A 17,762-nucleotide genomic window follows, 5' to 3' on the forward strand; every position below is an offset into this window, starting at 1 on the left:
ATGCGTCTCGCGTCAAGTTGATATTCAGACTGGCCGCCGGCCGGCCAGAGACGATTGAGGGGAATGCGTGTGCGCGGGAGCGGGGTGCTCGCCGCGCGACTGCCTACCGGTCAAACCGGTTAGCGGTTACGCAATCACGTCTCATGTTACAGCTAAATAGAAAATTCTTTATGCTACAGTACAACATGGTCTGTTTGTTTGTCGGTCTGCTTGTTTCTCGATGACACATTTATTTACTTTATATGACAACTATATTGCACACTTTATATATTGCATCTTGTATATAATTTATTAGGCTACTTAAATTAATGTTACATGTAAATATGTAGGTATATAAATGTAAGGGTAAATTCATTATAGCACATAGGTAAGTTATATAATGCAATGTGTTTATTGACTAGATATTATCAGTCTTAAAATTAATAAGTTAGTAGTTGTATATAAAATAATCAAGTTTGTAAATAAAAGTTAAAACAATATTGTAAACAAAAATAAGACAAGTGTAAACATAAATTTAAACAATTGATGTATATAAAAATCTATGTAAATATTTATTTTGTAAAAGAAAGTTTTGTATAATAAATGTAAAACTTTTGTAAATAATAAAATCAAACAGATAAAATTAAAATGAAAAAGTGATTACAGTCACTACAAATCTTATTCAATTAGCAAAGAAGTAAAGCTTAGAGGAGAGAAAATTTGCTATTAAAAAATTATAATATTGAGCTGGAAAAACATATATTTTTTCTTATTTTAAAATACAAAGGTACCTTTATGGTTCATAGAAAAAAGTTCGTTACATTATGTATATAATGTAGATATAATTACACTTGTAAGTTATTAAATTAACGAGATAATTAGAAATGTGGCAGGCTTAACAGAAATGTAAGTATAGTTTGGGCCTACATAAGCTGCAATAAGATACTCATTATAGCGGCTGTAGTGTGCTGATAAACACAAAAGCCTAAGTTTCTGACAACAATCAGCTGATGAAATACGTACATACATACACATACATATGGTCACGTCTATATCCCTTGCAGGGTAGACAGAGCCAACAGTCTTGAAAAGACTGAATGGCCACGTTCAGCTATTTGGCTTAATGATAGAATGAAATACGTAGGGAGAAGTTTTTCCGTTTTATACCATGACTAAAGGATGCCAGTGGCCAAACCAGCGTAAAACGAAAAATCACTATAAATCTCTCACAGTGCACCCCTAGATCATACCTATATAAAGAACCTACACACCAAATTTAAAGTCTCGAGACCTAGCGGTTTAGCGTTGATTATGATAGTCAGTCATTCACTCTCTTCTTTAAGTATTTAGATTTAATAGCCATCCAGCTGAACTTAGTCTTCAAAACTTGTCGAGACTTTAAGGAAAATTTAATAGATACCTCTGTATGTATATGTATGAATATCGTTATGCTGGATTTTGTCCAGTGCTTTATTAATTTATTAAAATAAAACCATCGTGAAGTATAAGATGTATTTACTTCAATTAGGCGATTCATTAAATGTTTTAAATCTCTGAATCTTAACAGTTGCCAGAATCATAATATGTTTAATGATTAATGACCCAGAATAAACTTTAAGGGACATGACACAGTGTAGCTAAATAGTGTTTAAAAATGTTTGTGAAATTTCAAAGAGGTTTTGTTATGATTTTGTCGTAGGTTTCGACTCATGCTCACAAGTAGATAACGATTATATCCGAGCCACGGAGACCGGCAAGCTACGGGCACAATCTAATATTTTACAATTTCATTTATAATGTACTAACATCTTATCCACAGAATATGATAATACAATTGTTATGTCGCCGTCTGGTAACGTACGTTGATTTCGGCGCAGTTGTAAAGCTGTCAAATTACATGAAAATGTTATGGTGATTGATGGTGGTGATTACCACCAGTTTGAGCCCATACGTTTAGCTACTACTTACTCGTATTTAAGTAGTCTTACCATACAATTTGGAATAATACGAAGACTGCCTTAGTCTTCCTATTATATCAAATTTTATGGTCTTATCAAAAATAGACCTATCTAATAAAACAAACAAAATCACAAATTCTATCTTATTTTTCTTATCTGAGAAAATATAATCCTAACGCTTACCTTGTTTTTGCCCTTTTTCTTCCTCGTTGTAACCCGCACACCGTCGGTAGAAACATCGACTGTTACTTTGCGCTTTTTCACCCCCTTCGCCTTGAATTCGTACTGAAAAAGAAATAAACTCTGTTGATGATCACTATAAACTCGAACAAAACGAGAAAAAGTTAGGTACTAGAGAATAATTAAAAATGCCTCTCGTTTTTCAGAGCGCGGTGATATTATTTTTTCGTTCAACTGCATCAAAGATAAGTGCTAAAGGTACATTGTTTTTTTTTTATTATGTTTTACGAAATACTAGCCTTTGTCTGTGGCTTTGTTCTTGTACATATTAGGATTCGATTTTCTCTCGTATTTTTAAAAGCTTGATTTTCAATAGCTTCTATTAATTATTTTTTAAGTAAATAGTGTCTGTGGAAGGTATTTATTTGTAGGGTTCTGCACGAGTATATTACAATCGACTACTTCTAGGAACACTTGCTAGTCTCTCACCGAAATTTTTCGTTTCCGCGCTAACAGAAGTAAGTGGATTTTTCGTTTTCTGCGGGAAAATCCCGGAAGTATCAGTATAAAAAAAGAGGTTGAATATTGTGATCTGGGAGAGTAACGTAAGTATTTCAATATTTAAAATATGTACATGGCCAGGGTTATGTTAATAATAATACCTAAACCAAAAAGTATAAACAAGGTGTCCGTAAACATATGTATTTATTCCTACATTTTATCCATCACAATTTATGAGCACATTATGAGATATACAGAAAGGCCAAGACATTTCTCCTGGATATTAAGTTTATCGTCTGCTAAAAGCCTGTGTTAATTAGATTAAGTAGAGCATCTTCGCTGTTAAAATGTAGGATGGATTTTGTTAAAAAATGTACTTTTTGTTAGTATTACTTGTTTTCAGTTTTATCATGACGGTTTAATGAACCAAATAAAAATAAAATAAAACAAGATATATTCTGATTGAATTCAAAATTTAATCAAGTTAATGCCTAGTACTATCACAAAATATTCAAAGTAACCAAACCAATGAACGAAGAATGTTTTCATTAATTTCAATGACAGTGAGGTTTGTAATTTCGGTTAAACGGGACCATTAGGGGAGATGGTGTAGAAGATTAATCCGAATAGAATTGCAAATAAGAATTAAACTCTCTTTGCGAGGCCTAATAGTCAACGGTTTGGTACTAGTAAAACGCGGTTTTGTACAGTCGAATGCTGAGAAACTTGATTTTATATGGTTTTGGTTTGTATGAACAGGGGGCGATTGTTTTCCTGCACCCGACTATACACGAAAAAGTTGGAATCGTCGCGTAGTTTACAAAGGGTAGAATAGAACTTAACCGTTTTTTCTTTTTTTGTCCAATCGAGAATCGTACCATTTGCACAAATATTCAAAATACAAAAGTGATTGAAAGTAAACGTGTTATATTAATACATTATTTGGTAAATATTATCCTCATTTTCTTAATGTCGCTTTAATATTGAGACAATAAATCTATTTGTAATTTTAGTTCTCAACCTGGCTGGCAGTTCAGCGCCTTTGTCAAAAATTGTGTTCATATCTAAGATGAGTAGAACAAAAAATATTATTACATCATCCGGTAACCGTGTGGTTTCCGGCACTTTATAATAGAACCACTCCATTTTCTTCCCATGACTGTCGTAAAAGGCGACTAACTGATAAGCATATAAGTTTGGGATTCCTCTTGTAGGTGATGGGCTAGCAAACTGTCACTACATGAATCTCAATTCCATCATAAGGCCATACAGCAGAACGTGGCATTTCGTGAATTGGATTGTTTATTAGCAACGTACAGCTGTTTGGCTTAGCGATGGAATTAAGATTCAAATGGTGTTAATATGTTGGCACAACCCTAACAATGAGAATTCCAAATTTATAAGTCTTTACCTGAGTCGCCATTTACAACATTCATAAGATATGGAGTGGTTCTATTTCAAATGCCAGTACCACACTGAGATATGTATAATCTAGGGCTATCCCGTAGGGCAGATTCATAAAAAACAAGGTTACAAAGGTTGAGAACCATCGATGTATCCCGGATGGCGGTTTTTATTTTGTAAATGCGATTCATTTATATTCAGGCGGGGCGGTGTCGCGATGCGTGTCATATTCATATTTCAATGTTACACGATCGGTCCCATTTTGCGTCGCACGCCTCGGTTATGCGATAATAATGCCCTTCCTGGGCCCTTGTGGTTCGATCTCAGCCTTTTTGTCAGCCAAACAGTTTGGCGTTATATTTATTTTCTTTATATCAGTATATAACTGATTCATCAGATTTCTGTGATCAAAAGAAATTTTTAGCATATGAGAGCCGCAGGCGCATTCATATTACGATTGTTAATTATTTTTAAAAGTTTGTGTCTTTGCTATTTAGATTATAGATTAGTTGCGCCTGCGTTGAACTAAAATCGACGAGAATTTTCTGAATAGAGTACTTACTGTAGGACTATTTCGGATACCTATATTGATACAAAATTGTATCAAAGTCGATCCATAAATTTTGACAGCGAACAGACAAACTATCGCATTTATAATATTTGTATGGATCGATCCATTATATCCTGAAAATTTATCTGCAGCTTAAAAAGTAATATATAAACTTACTCTGACCCGTCGCATAGCAGCCACAATCTCAACCCTGCTGGTGGGGCGCGGCACGTCCATTGTCCCGATATACTGCCAACAAATAAACAATAAATAAATATATAATGCAACGAGTAAGAATTTTAAATAAAAAATAAGAATATAGGATGTAGGTAATATTACATAAAGATAACAAAGATTGAGTTGTGAAATCAAAAATCTTTCTATCATTATCGGACGAGGAGTCATATATACATGCCGTCAGGTACAATAATAAAGCTCTTTTTTGTTCTTTTTAACACTTATTATAATTATTTACAACTCATATTGGAATAAGCAAAATTACAACTAAAAGTATTTATAAAAAAGTGATGATTATAAACTAAAATTTAATTTACAAATTGTACAGTCCCTGCATAGCATCAACTTGCGGGAGTGTACCCAGAAGGTGCCAGAATATAGCTCTTATTTTGTCATTATCTTTTCTTGTAGCAGTCAATAACAGTGTCATATTAAATTTTGAACATCCAAAGGGCTTCCATAAGTACTCATCGCACGTAGTTGGCGGAACGTCAACCTACGATCTGCATAGTAATAGGATTATAATCAATGTCAAAGACCCAATAGATTTATTTAAATTGAAGCTCTTGTAGCTTAGTTGGGAATAACTTGGTTACCTAAGTCAGAAACTTGGCTGCAATCTCATAGTGTCAAGCATATGATTAAGGTTATGGCAAGGAGTTAAAGGTTATTTGGTATTAAATGAAATACGATTGAATCATACGGGCATTCATTACGATTCAGCCAAAAAGTATTTGGATCAGCCGCTGTGTAATATATGTATTATTGTTCTTCGGCAAACCTACCTTAATTTTGTTTCACATGAATAGGAGGTATTAAAATATTCGTCATCTCTAGGATATTTTTTTACCAAATGAAAATGATTAATAGTAAGTAGCTGTATTATTTAGATTTTTTTATGTGCAATACAAAATTTCAAAAGAGATCGCGACGTTTTGAGCTAATAGCTGTTAAAAAAGGTCGGTTTCTTTTTCTTCGGTTCATACAATAATGGCATTTGTATTTTAGTAATGATTAAGTCATTAATACGTCATTTTTATTAACGCTGATGAAATTTATTATTACTGTAATGTTCTGAAGTTATTGGTACACATTTTTAATAATAAAACCTAAAAGAAAAATGATTTCTTTTGCAGAACTTGCTAAGCAAGTGCATTTAGTAAAAGACTTGATATTATCGGACATGATATGCCAGACCGCTAATGATACTGACGATGCGAAAAAATTTCCTGATCAACTTTCTGTAATGAAAAATTGGTTTTCTAGAATATCATGGGCGAATAAAAAACGTTATATACTAGCTTTGTTAGAAGATGTTCGAAGCGCGTGGACATTATCTTGCCTGTTGAAATCGTTATGGAATTGCGCACCCAAGGATGCTGTGATATCTGCGCATGCACAAATGCCATGGAGTAGTTACGATCGTGTGCCTATAGATCATAACAGAACAGCTCATCCAGTAGTAACTTTGGCTCAAGTTATGAAAAATGGCCGCTTTTGGTTTATTTCTTTAGAGCCACAAGCTCAAGCAATAGTTCTACTCGAATTGTTAAGCATATCTGGAGGTCCTATCATGTGGTTGGTACTTAAACGATCCGAAGCCCTATATGAAAAATATCGCACGGAGCAGCTTAATAATTTAAAGGAATGTATAGTTTTAAGCGACTCATGTCAACAAAACTTAGACTCACCGAAGAAAAGTAAAGCACACAACACAAGTGAACACAAGAATCATTCAACTCAAAAAGCAGAATCAAATTTGAAACCTAACTCAGAACCAGAGCAAGCTCAAAAAGAGTTGGAAGATAATTTGTTTATATGGAATCGCACGATAAAAGAAATGCGGGAAAGCTTGAAGCTGGAAGAACTAGAAATGACTTTTAAAGACGGCACCCAACGCAAGATTTGGAAGGTAAACCGAAGAAAACCTGAAGCGATCGAGACGGTTGATTACGTTCAACTTCTTCCATCAGAAGTTGCTAAGAAAATCTTATCTTTTTTTTCACAATCTCAGTTAGAAGATTTTGCTAAGGTAAACAAATATTGGGCTTTCTTGGTAGAAGAATATAGAATAGAAATAGGTGTTCAACAGAAGCTTGCCGATAATCTTCAAAAGTTAGAGCAGCTGATGTTCTGCCATGATATAAGTTTGGAGTTTATTGGCCCATTGAGCCAAACAATAAAACCAGCTTCAACTTGTGTCGCCAGCACTCAAGCAACTTCAACAAAAGTTTTGCAAACGCAACCGATGAGTATAAGAGCAAGTGAAAAATCAACTGGCGCATACTCATTCAGACATCTTGTGTGTGACAATTTATATAAACCTGTATTTGCTATGAAACCATTGGCAAATTTAGCAGAATTGTCGGAAAGGCTCGAGAGACGTGGTGCTGCCGATGAGAACATTACCGATTGGTGTAATAAAATTTTGAATTATCAAAAATATCGGAAAGTAAAACGACGAGCAGAAGGTGTTATACCACCCGACAACCTGAAATTTCCATATCCCATAGTAAAAGAAACCTTAGATATTCCTTTACCCTTGCCTTTAATTAAAGATCCTGCAATTACCTCAGAATTGAAACCCAAAAGAAACATATCCAATGCCACAATAATTGCAATACCCAAGAGACCAAAAGAAAAACGATACAATCTCTGGACAAAAGATTTTTCAAAACTGTATCCAGTTTATAAAATACCTTCGCATGCATCACCCATTTAAAGATTACTTTCGTTTTGTTTCATTGAATTGTATATTTTTTTATTTTTACATTTTTTTCTTTTTCAATCTGTGGTTCGATATTTTACCAAGATTACGATGGTAAAAGAAAATTATTTACATTAATTTTCAGACGAGAATTTATTTTTTGACGATTTTTAACAATAATTATGTTAATGTTTTGAATGTATTTTTTTTCTTTGAATGATTGATTTGAATCGTAATTAATATTTTAATAATATTTTGTACCTTTGATATTTAATTAATAAATGAAATAAACATTATCTTACTCTTCAATTTCATTTAACAGAATACAGAAATCAAACTTTATACTTACCTGGAGCGGGATTTTAATATTAAGTGTATGCACATCTAAGTATACTAAGCTTATAAAGAGGTAAACTTTGTAAGTGGGATAGATGGTGATGACGGTAATTGTTTGTTTGCAAGGACAAATTGCGAAAATACTGAAGCGATTATGAAAATTCTGCGAGATAAAACGGGGAAAATTATACAGATTTGAACCTGGAACTTTAATTAAGCCACAAAAGCCAGTGTAGTGTATGTAGTACCTACGTTAAATAGATAAATAACAAGAATTAAAAGGTTAAATAGATACTTGTTTTAGGCGATGGGCTAGTAAGCTGTCATTATTTGAATCTCGATTCTATTATTATATTCTTGTGCTGGCTCTGTCTACCCCACAAGGGATATAGTTATTGGACATTATATGGATGGATGGATGGTTAAATATATAAACTACCTCATTATTGTCTATTATCGATACGAACTGAAGCCCTTAGCCTCATGCATATTATATCAGTTTTCATGCTTTTAGTTCAGGCGAATCTTTCAAACTCTATTAATAAGCCTATTTACCCGCGAGGTCTGAGATCCTATCATACTTATAACCAATGACTTGACATTGACACTGTCATTTTATGTTTTTCAGTGTGTATATTTTTATACTTTTATTTTGTAATCATGTTATACTGTTCCCTTATTTTGTGTTTCATATATAATTTGATTTCAATTGATGCGTTAGCTTTAAATGTTGGTACGGTGTTATTTTCATCCGAGGAATTAAAGAAAGAGTGCTGGAGTAAGACAGATGTTGATTTACTGAGGGCCAGAAGATATTTTCAGTTTATATTACCTCCGCCATCCTTTGTAGATCCATCAGTTAACCATTTCGCGGATTCGATATTGGACTACTTTCGTGATACCATAAATTACATTAAAAAAGAAAAATTAGACGCTTTATCAAAAGATATCCTGTTTACAGCTATACTTGATATTATCGGAGGCTACATGAAGTCTAATGTATTACCAATCACTAAATATGGTTACTACGGTGGGACAGTAACAAAAGTTGACGCTAAAAAAATTTACCAGCTGTACGGCGACATCAAGGAATATTTACAAACTGACGGCTCTGGATGGAAAAAATTTGACGGTAATTTCCAAATACCTTTGAGGCTCATTGCAAGATCTCATAACACTTTAAAATCCACTGGATTATCTTGCGAACAGTTAGCTTTTTACGAAGAGACAGATTCTGGATTAAAAATACCATTACCTTCTATTCTTTTCATTGATAATCAGTCTCCTGTAATGTTCTTACCATTGATGGATAATTCTTTGATAAGTGTTCACTCACCCAATAACTCAGACACTTTATTAAATTATTATTATGCTGCAAAAAACTGTCTCAAAACTCGAAGTCCTAAAAATGAAGCCGAGTTTGATAGCCGATTTAAAACATGGGTAACCGATGAAGTAATGCGCAAAGTTGATAACGATGATCAGCTTTGTTATGCTTTGGGTGGAATATTAGCTTTAACTCTAGACACCACTAAAGATAGTGACGAAAATATTATTCGGAACATTATTGCAACGACGACCACAGCAGACAGAAAGAATATTGACGTAAATTTCGACCTAAATAAAGTGTTGCTATTGATTGGTGTATTATTTTTGGAACTGGTTATATGTGTACTAGTATTATTATACATGCTCTGTTCAAGAACAAGAAATAAGATTAAAACTAAACAAACAAGAGTTGGTCACAATCCTTCAAAACTTTGTTCAACAGAATCGTTAGTAAAAGAGTGTGAATGTTTACACAAAGAAATCAAGTCTTCCACGAAGAAAAATAACAAACGTATTTCAAAAATAAGAACTATGTCGCATGAAGATTCTCAATTAGTTATACAAAAAAACAATTCAATAATTTTAAACAAGAGTGAGGGACATAATACTTCGAGTCATAATAATATGCTTTATAATATATCTTCTTCCTTTGCCCGAAACACATCATCATATAATGGCACAGGTGAAAACGGTATATTATTTTTATGTTCATCTAAAAATATAACAGATCAAAGTAAAGTTGAAGCCCGCAAAGCATTCAATGAAGAACCAAAGCTTCTCATTGAAACTGACATAAACATGCAGAGCAAATGTTATTCTTTTCCTAATGTTAGAAATTGTCATAATAGTAATTATGTACAAATGGATAATAGAACTGATTGTTCGCAAAACTCGTCAAATCAAATAAATCGCATAAATAATGTAAGAAGCTGTCGTCATTTTGAAGACAACGTGGTCATTTTTCATAAAAGAGATTGCACAGATATTTGTCCTATATCAAAGGAACATACAACACAGGAAAAAACAGTAAGAGATTCAATATTACAACAGTTGGTTAACGATGATGATGTTAATGAAAATAAAGTAAAAAATAATATATTCCAGTTAAGTGTGTCTTCTAATGAGGTAACTTTTGTGCCACAAGAATCAAAACAACATTTCATAGTTCAACAAATATCTGAGGAACAAAATTTAGCCCAAACGAGAATAACAGATAATAAAACCATTCAAAATAGGTTTAACTACGAAATTGATGCAACTGCCCTTAAAAACCAACAAACACAATATTCTGATGAACAAACATCAATAAATTATGAATATCAACAAAATAAGAAAATAGACACTCTAAATGAGAAACCGTCGAATGACAAAAATTTACAAGGATTCAGAACAGAAAAAATTTGTGGTGACCCTGTTTATATACCTATTGTTTGTGGAAAATATTCAAAAGCCCATAAAAAGTCTATTTCTACACTCACTACAATATCAGATAAGGATACACGTGGAAAAGAAGTTCAAGTCACTTTAAGTGATGTTAATGGAGAGAACATGCAAGATACGACAACCTATTCAACAGTCTCCTTAATCACAGATGAGTATTTAAGTGAAAAGTTCGTACAAGTTACTCAACAATCAATTATTTGTGACCATCCGGTTTGTGACGGTGCCGAGTATTTTAATGATATACACAACGATCAAAAAAGAAAATTGGAACTACAAACCTCTGTAAAAGTAACTTCAACAGAAAATGTGGTTTCAAGTGAAAAAACATTACAATGTGCCTTTAACAATACAATAACTCAGCAAAGCTCAACAATTTTAAAAAAGACTCATGCCATTGTTGCATCAACAGCAAATGATAAATGTTTTTCTAAAACACATGAACATCCTGTTTGTGATTGCACTGGATGCTTTACTGATAAAAATCATGTTCACAAAAGGCGGCCTGAACTGCAGAAAAAGACATTAAATACAGGTACTATAAAAGCAGATATTTATAATACAATTGAGAATAATACTTGTGGTGACCCAATCTGTATCTGTAGCAAAGATATTGTAAGTGCTCAGAAAATAGTTTCCAAAATACCAAAAACTACAGCCTTTTCAGTTATTGGGAAAACACACGAAGATCATAGTAGATATGCAGAATATAAAAAGCCACAAAAATATAAAAATATAAAATGTATAAAAACTCCAGTAACTATCGCAACGAATACTAAGACCAAGGGAGAAGCGCTAAGCGTGTCATCATTATTTGCTAAATCCTTTAAATACACAAAGAGTACATTAGACGAGAGCTGTAGAAAATGTAATGACATTCCTTTATGTCCTAAATTATCAGTACCTGCGGAAACAAAGACAAAGTTCGGGTTTAAATTTACTATGCAGAAGCCAGAAAGTTTATTTGGTACTAATAGTTCATTAATGAGAAGTAAAATACCTGTTAGAATTAATAAAAATATTAGTACTTGTGACGATTATGACAGAAATAGACAAACAATGGCAACAATAAATACTATCACTAGCAAAATACCAATACCGGTCAATAGAACATTTGATGATATTGTTATTAGAAATATTAATAAAAAGACTATGGCGCCGGATCCTAGGCTAAATATAACATTATGAACTAGTGATGTATTTAGATTATATTATGTTGATATAATTATATAATTTTTAAGGCTCTGGCTATTTGTTTTATTTATAAAATAGGGGTCTTGGATATATATGTTGCAGTTAAAACTAGTTTTTAGTTAGAACGCGTTTTCCCTAGTTAGAACTAGTTTTTACTTAATGCCTTTGTTAAAACTAGAATTAACTAATGCTCAAAATTAAATATCAGTTAAAACTAGTTCTTACTAGACAACACGCGTTTTTCCGAAGAGAGCCAGTTAAAACTGTTCCGACCAAGGTCTAAAAGGTGTCTCTGCAAGAAAAATGGTTGCCTTTGTAACTCAAAGTGCCACGATAGTTTGTCTTGTAATAACAAGTAGATCCTCATTCTTTTTATACATTAATTTTTATATTGTATGACAGAGTTGAGAGGAATGAATTGTGGTCAGCACTTTCTATGCCATGTGGTTCCCGGCACCAATACAAAAAGAAACATTCATTTATATATGTATGTATAAGCTTGTATTGGGAGTAAGGGGGAGAACGGAATTAACATCTTTCCGGCCCCAACAGTCAACCTCACCTGCTCGCGCGGACAAAATACTTTTCATCCGCGGCGGTTTTTCTCGGAAGACCGCGGTGCTCCCTGCTAGACAACGGACGAGGCAATGGCGACCGAGCAGTGGCGGTATAACCACACACCCAACCAATGGTTGGAAGAGGTTGCAGGAGCCTGCGGGATTAAATAACCCCAAAAGACTGGTGCAGAAGGCAAGGGGAAACCACTGCAACTATTTTCCCGAGAAAATTGTCATGGAAGTAAATACACAAGAGGTGCTTTTGCCATGCAACCCGCTTAGCAACCGGCGCCGTGCTGCGTCCGGGGCGCGCGGTGAGAAATGGACTACCGGCCTTGCAGAAGTAGGAAACCAGGCTTCTCATGGAAAATCTGTTACTGGAACATCAGTTAAGCTTCGTAAAATCCAAAAGATAGGAACCTGGAACGTTCGAGGCTTGCTACAACCAGGAAAACTGGACATTGTGAGACGAGAGGTGACCCGGTGTGGCTTGAGCATTTGCGGATTGAGCGAAACTCACTGGAAGAACAACGGTCACTTCGTTACTGGTACCCACACCGTCTACTGCTCTGGAAATGAAAGTACGAGCCAAAATGGAGTTGCTTTGCTTATTCCAAAACATCTTAATAATTGCGTACTTGGTTACGAACCGGTAAGCGATCGCATAGTCTCTATGAAACTCAAAGCTCTACCTGTCAACTTGAACATCGTGCAAATATATGCCCCTACTAGCCGATCTACAGAGCAAGATATTGAGAGGTTCTATACTCAGTTGCAGATTACCATTGAAAAAATACCCAACAGAGAGCTACTTATTATTTTAGGTGATTTTAATGCAAAAATTGGTACTAACGCCCGACAACACAGTGACTCAGTAGGGAATTTTGGACTTGGTATGAGAAATGAGAGAGGTGAGAGATTTATGCAGTTCGCAGATGAAAACAACCTGGTAGTGGCCAACAGTCTATTCCAGCACCATCCTCGTAGATTGTATACTTGGACATCGCCTACTGGACATCGCAATCAGATAGACTACATCCTTATCCAATCGCGTTGGCGCACATCCGTCCTCAATGCGCACACAATGCCCGGTGCCTGCTGCGGCTCAGATCATGAACTTTTGATGATGAAAATGCGATTAAAACTCAAATCTGCCAAAACTCCTTGTAAACAAAAAAGGATTGAAGTCACAGATATAGAGAAATTCACTTTCACCATCGAGAATAAGTGGACGGAATGGCTAGAAACAAAACGCGGTACGCCAAACCCAAACGTCATGTGGGAAAAGGCCAAACAGCTTATCCAGCAGGCAGCAACAGAGTCTAAAACGCAATCAAAGGCGCACAAGCGGCAACACTGGATGACCGAAGGTACTCTTGCTCTTGTTGAAGAGAGACGTCGGAAGAAAGCTCAGGGAGCAGACATGAGGACTATTAACAAACTGTCTGCTGAAGTCCAAGCAGCATGTAGACGAGACCACAACAACTACCTTCATGCCATCTGTCACGAAATCGAGTCTCATGCTGGAAGACACGAATCGAAAGACATGTACCACAAAATTCGGGTTATCACTAAAACCTTACCATCTAAAACCTGGGCTATAGAAAACAGCGATAATCGTGTGATAACAGAACTGGTTGAAATCTCCGAAACATGGAAAGGCTACTGTCAGTCGTTATTCCAGGACCCGCACTGCCGCGATTTCCCGAGTACTGTCCCTAATACTGAGGATCTGGAACCGGACATTCTCCTGTCTGAGGTTAGAGCTGCAATAAAACATCTCAAAAACGGGAAAGCCACTGGAAGAGATGCCATTCCCATAGAAACCATAAAAGCTCTAGGAGAGTATGGTGATGAAATTTTTCACGCCATCTGTAATGAAGTATGGCGGACGGGAAATTGGCCCGATGAATGGACTCACACCATATTTACACCCTTACACAAGAAAGGTTCCACAAAGAAATGTAACAACTACCGCCTTATTGCTTTGATACCACACGCCAGCAAAATTTTGTTACATATCATTAACGAGCGTCTCAAAACATACCTATCTAAGGAGATAGCTCCAGAACAAGCCGGCTTTGTGAAAGGGAAGGGCACTCGGGAACAGATTTTGATTGTTCGCCAGATCATCGAAAAAGCGCGAGAATTCAACAAATCGGTGTATATTTGCTTTGTGGACTTCTCAAAAGCATTTGACTCGGTGAAATGGCCTGTGTTATGGGACACACTACTGCAAATGGGCACGCCTTTACATCTAGTCCACCTTTTAAGACGGCTATACGAGGATGGAACAGCCTCTGTGCGCACAGAAGACGTCTTGTCAGGAAACTTTCGCCCTAGTGCCGGAGTACGCCAGGGATGCATAATATCACCGCTCTTGTTCAATGTATACACTGAGTTAATAATGCGCATCACTCTAGAGGATTGGACAGACGGTGTGAAAATTGGTGGATACAAAATTGCCAATCTACGTTATGCTGATGACACCACTCTCTTTGCAACTAGTACCCAACACATGGAAGATCTACTTCAGAAAATGGAACGTGTTGGCCTCGAGTTCGGTCTGAAAATAAATCGCAGCAAGACGAAGATGATGGTTGTGGATCGCGCTAACAGTAATTCGCCAGAAGTAACTAGAATCGCGAACTGTGACGTGGTCCAATCGTACACTTACCTTGGCGCTCTGATTTCGAATAACGGTGGATGTATCGACGAGATAAAGCGACGAATGGCAATCACAAGATCGGCAATGGACAGAATGAGAAAAGTATGGAGGAATCGTAGCATCACTAAGACCACAAAGACCAGACTGGTGCGCACGCTTATTTTCCCCATATTTTTGTATGCTGCTGAAACGTGGACATTGCGAGAAGTGGAAAGAAAAAAGATAGACGCCCTAGAGATGTGGTGCTGGAGGAGAATGCTTGGTGTGTCTTGGACAGAGTTCCGCACTAACGTCTCGATACTCCAAGAGCTCGGTATTAAGCAGCGACTATTTCCCTTAGTACAATCTCGCATTTTGTCATTCTTTGGACACGTTACAAGGAGAGGCAACCGATCCATAGAACGGCTTGTTGTCCAGGGTAAAGTGGAAGGCTCTCGACCGCGCGGGAGGTCACCCATGCGATGGACCGACCAAATTAAGTCTGTGATTGGCGGTTCACTTAACGAGTGCAGCAGGATGACTTCCAGCAGGGAGAAATGGCGGGACATCGTAAGGCGCACATTGGCGCCCGCCTCCAACACTACATGATGACCACGACCACTCTGTCAAGAGTGACACGACTAAGAAGAAGAAGAAGCTTGTATTCTTCATCTATTTTCATAACTTTTATCACAGAAATACTTGTATGTACTTAATTATGATGCAAGAAATCGTTGTGGTTTTGAACCAGGCGTTATTTGACAATGTTTTTGAAATGAGACAGATTTTTATAAGGAAACTGATTTCACTTTTACAGCTCAAATTGCGTTCCATGTACTCGGGGACAATTCCACAGTCGATTTCCGTTGAGAGGCAGTCATCGTGATGTAATGTCGATTTGACTTCGAACTAAGAATTGGTAGGTACCTATCATTTTTTCCTCCTTAGGAAGTTCATTCCGGAAACAAAACGGAACCCTTAAAATATTGTTTTTATCATGCGTCTGATAAGAGCCTTTTGATGATAAATTCGAATTAAATATAATGTCGAAACCTTTTTCGGAAAAATTTATGAAAATTGAAGTCATCGTTCCTTTTTGCTTACTTTTGTGTTTAGGATTCTTTAGAAACGCAGGCTTACCGAGTCGATAATGGTTTATGTAGCTTATTATTAGCAATAATATACCGATACCATTTAATTGAAATAAACGCATTCTCTATTTGAGAAATTGCATACCTAAGCTCTAAGCAATTTAGTTAGTGACTACAGACTTGTTTGTAATGGTGTGCTGTGGGTGTACCGAGAGTGTACCAATAACCCAAAATACATAAGTTAATAAATATAAAAAAGCTAATATTATAAAGGGAAATATTCCAATGTTTATTTGACTGATATTGATGAAATTTAGAGATAGAATGGACTTTCATAGAAACACAACATAAATTAAGATTCTACTCTGTGATCACGCTCCTTTAGCCAAAGCAGTTAATACTTATCTAAAAACTAAGCGTCATAAAGTTATTAAACCTAACCAATGTTAACACGTCCTCTACTTAATGTAATGTCGTTTAAGACCATACATCAATTGCCTTTAATCAAGTTAGTGCTAAGTCCCGTTCGCCAAATGAAGTATCAACTAACAATTCAAGAAATTGATCGTTTAAATTTTTAAAATTTTAATGAGCATTTTAAGAGTTTAAGTTGCCTAAATCATAGAAGGTAGAATTTTGAATCTATTTTATAATATCTATTTTATTTATCTATTAATAACCAAAAGAAAACCGTTGCCTGCCCGTTTTTGTGATTGTAGTTTTTTTGTAACTCTTGTGACATGGAACCCCTCACGATCTCTTTATGAGAACCTCTTTATGAGATTTCGTTTTTCCTTGTTCATTAAGTATGAAAAGAAAAGATCAATTTGAACTACTAAACCAATCAGACAAATTTTGCAGTCACATGAAAGCCACATTATTCAGAAATAACAAAGGCTTTATTTCAGTAAGAATGACATTTTCGGACAGCAATTACGTGACATTCTCACTAGATCGCAATAATAGCAGTCCTCGGGCTCCTCCCCCGAGAGCACGCAACCGGGACATACGCTCGAAAGACATAAGCATTTTTATGAAATAGCGCTTCTGTAAAAAAAATATAACGATATTCCAAGTTTTTTAACAAACAGTGTATTAGGAGAATTTAGAATTAAATACTGCAGCTCATAAAATTGTAAAACCACTACCACTGTAGCTATACCAAACACAGCTGATAATTCAGTGAATCGTACTCGTAGTGGCTCGTAGTCCCTAACACTTGCCGACGATTTGTCCGACACTAGCAGAAAACTTCACTAGTTTCCATGGAGATTTAATATGTATAGAGTTAACAAAATTTAACACCTGACTAGTTGGCGGTTTGATTTTTTTATTGATCATCAGAGGCCGAGTATGTTAGTAATATTATATATAACATGATATTAAAATTAAAATTATATTAAAAGGTAATAAACAACAATTATATTTGGAGGTTACAAAAAATGAATCTACTTGTTACCTACCTTTATTAATATTGAGCAAAATATAAAATATACGAAAAAAAGACACAAGTCTGGTGGCGGAAATTAAAGTTCAACTAGTGAAGAGCTAGTTAAATATAATTTGTGTCTCTTTCAGCAAGACATTTTTATTTGGTAATACCACCTTTTCCAGGCCCAGTAGACAAAGCGCATCAAGAAATATTAACAATT

The 17,762-nt window shown here is 35.5% G+C and overlaps 1 protein-coding gene across 2 annotated transcripts in view; it reads right to left on the reverse strand.

The window, feature by feature from the left end:
• LOC106134055 (carboxyl-terminal PDZ ligand of neuronal nitric oxide synthase protein) overlaps nt 1-17,762 on the reverse strand; it is a 135,679-nt gene that overhangs the window by 43,485 nt on the left and 74,432 nt on the right. For both annotated transcript variants that reach the window (XM_060953781.1, XM_060953780.1), the window contains exons 3-4: nt 4,750-4,821; nt 2,121-2,222 (exon numbers count right to left, since the gene is read on the reverse strand). In XM_060953781.1, coding sequence (XP_060809764.1) covers nt 2,121-2,222; nt 4,750-4,821 — 174 coding nt within the window. The remainder of the gene's footprint in view (nt 1-2,120; nt 2,223-4,749; nt 4,822-17,762) is intronic.

This window comes from Amyelois transitella, chromosome Z (assembly GCF_032362555.1).
Source record: "Amyelois transitella isolate CPQ chromosome Z, ilAmyTran1.1, whole genome shotgun sequence".
In the NCBI taxonomy this organism is placed as follows: Eukaryota; Metazoa; Arthropoda; class Insecta; order Lepidoptera; family Pyralidae; genus Amyelois; species Amyelois transitella.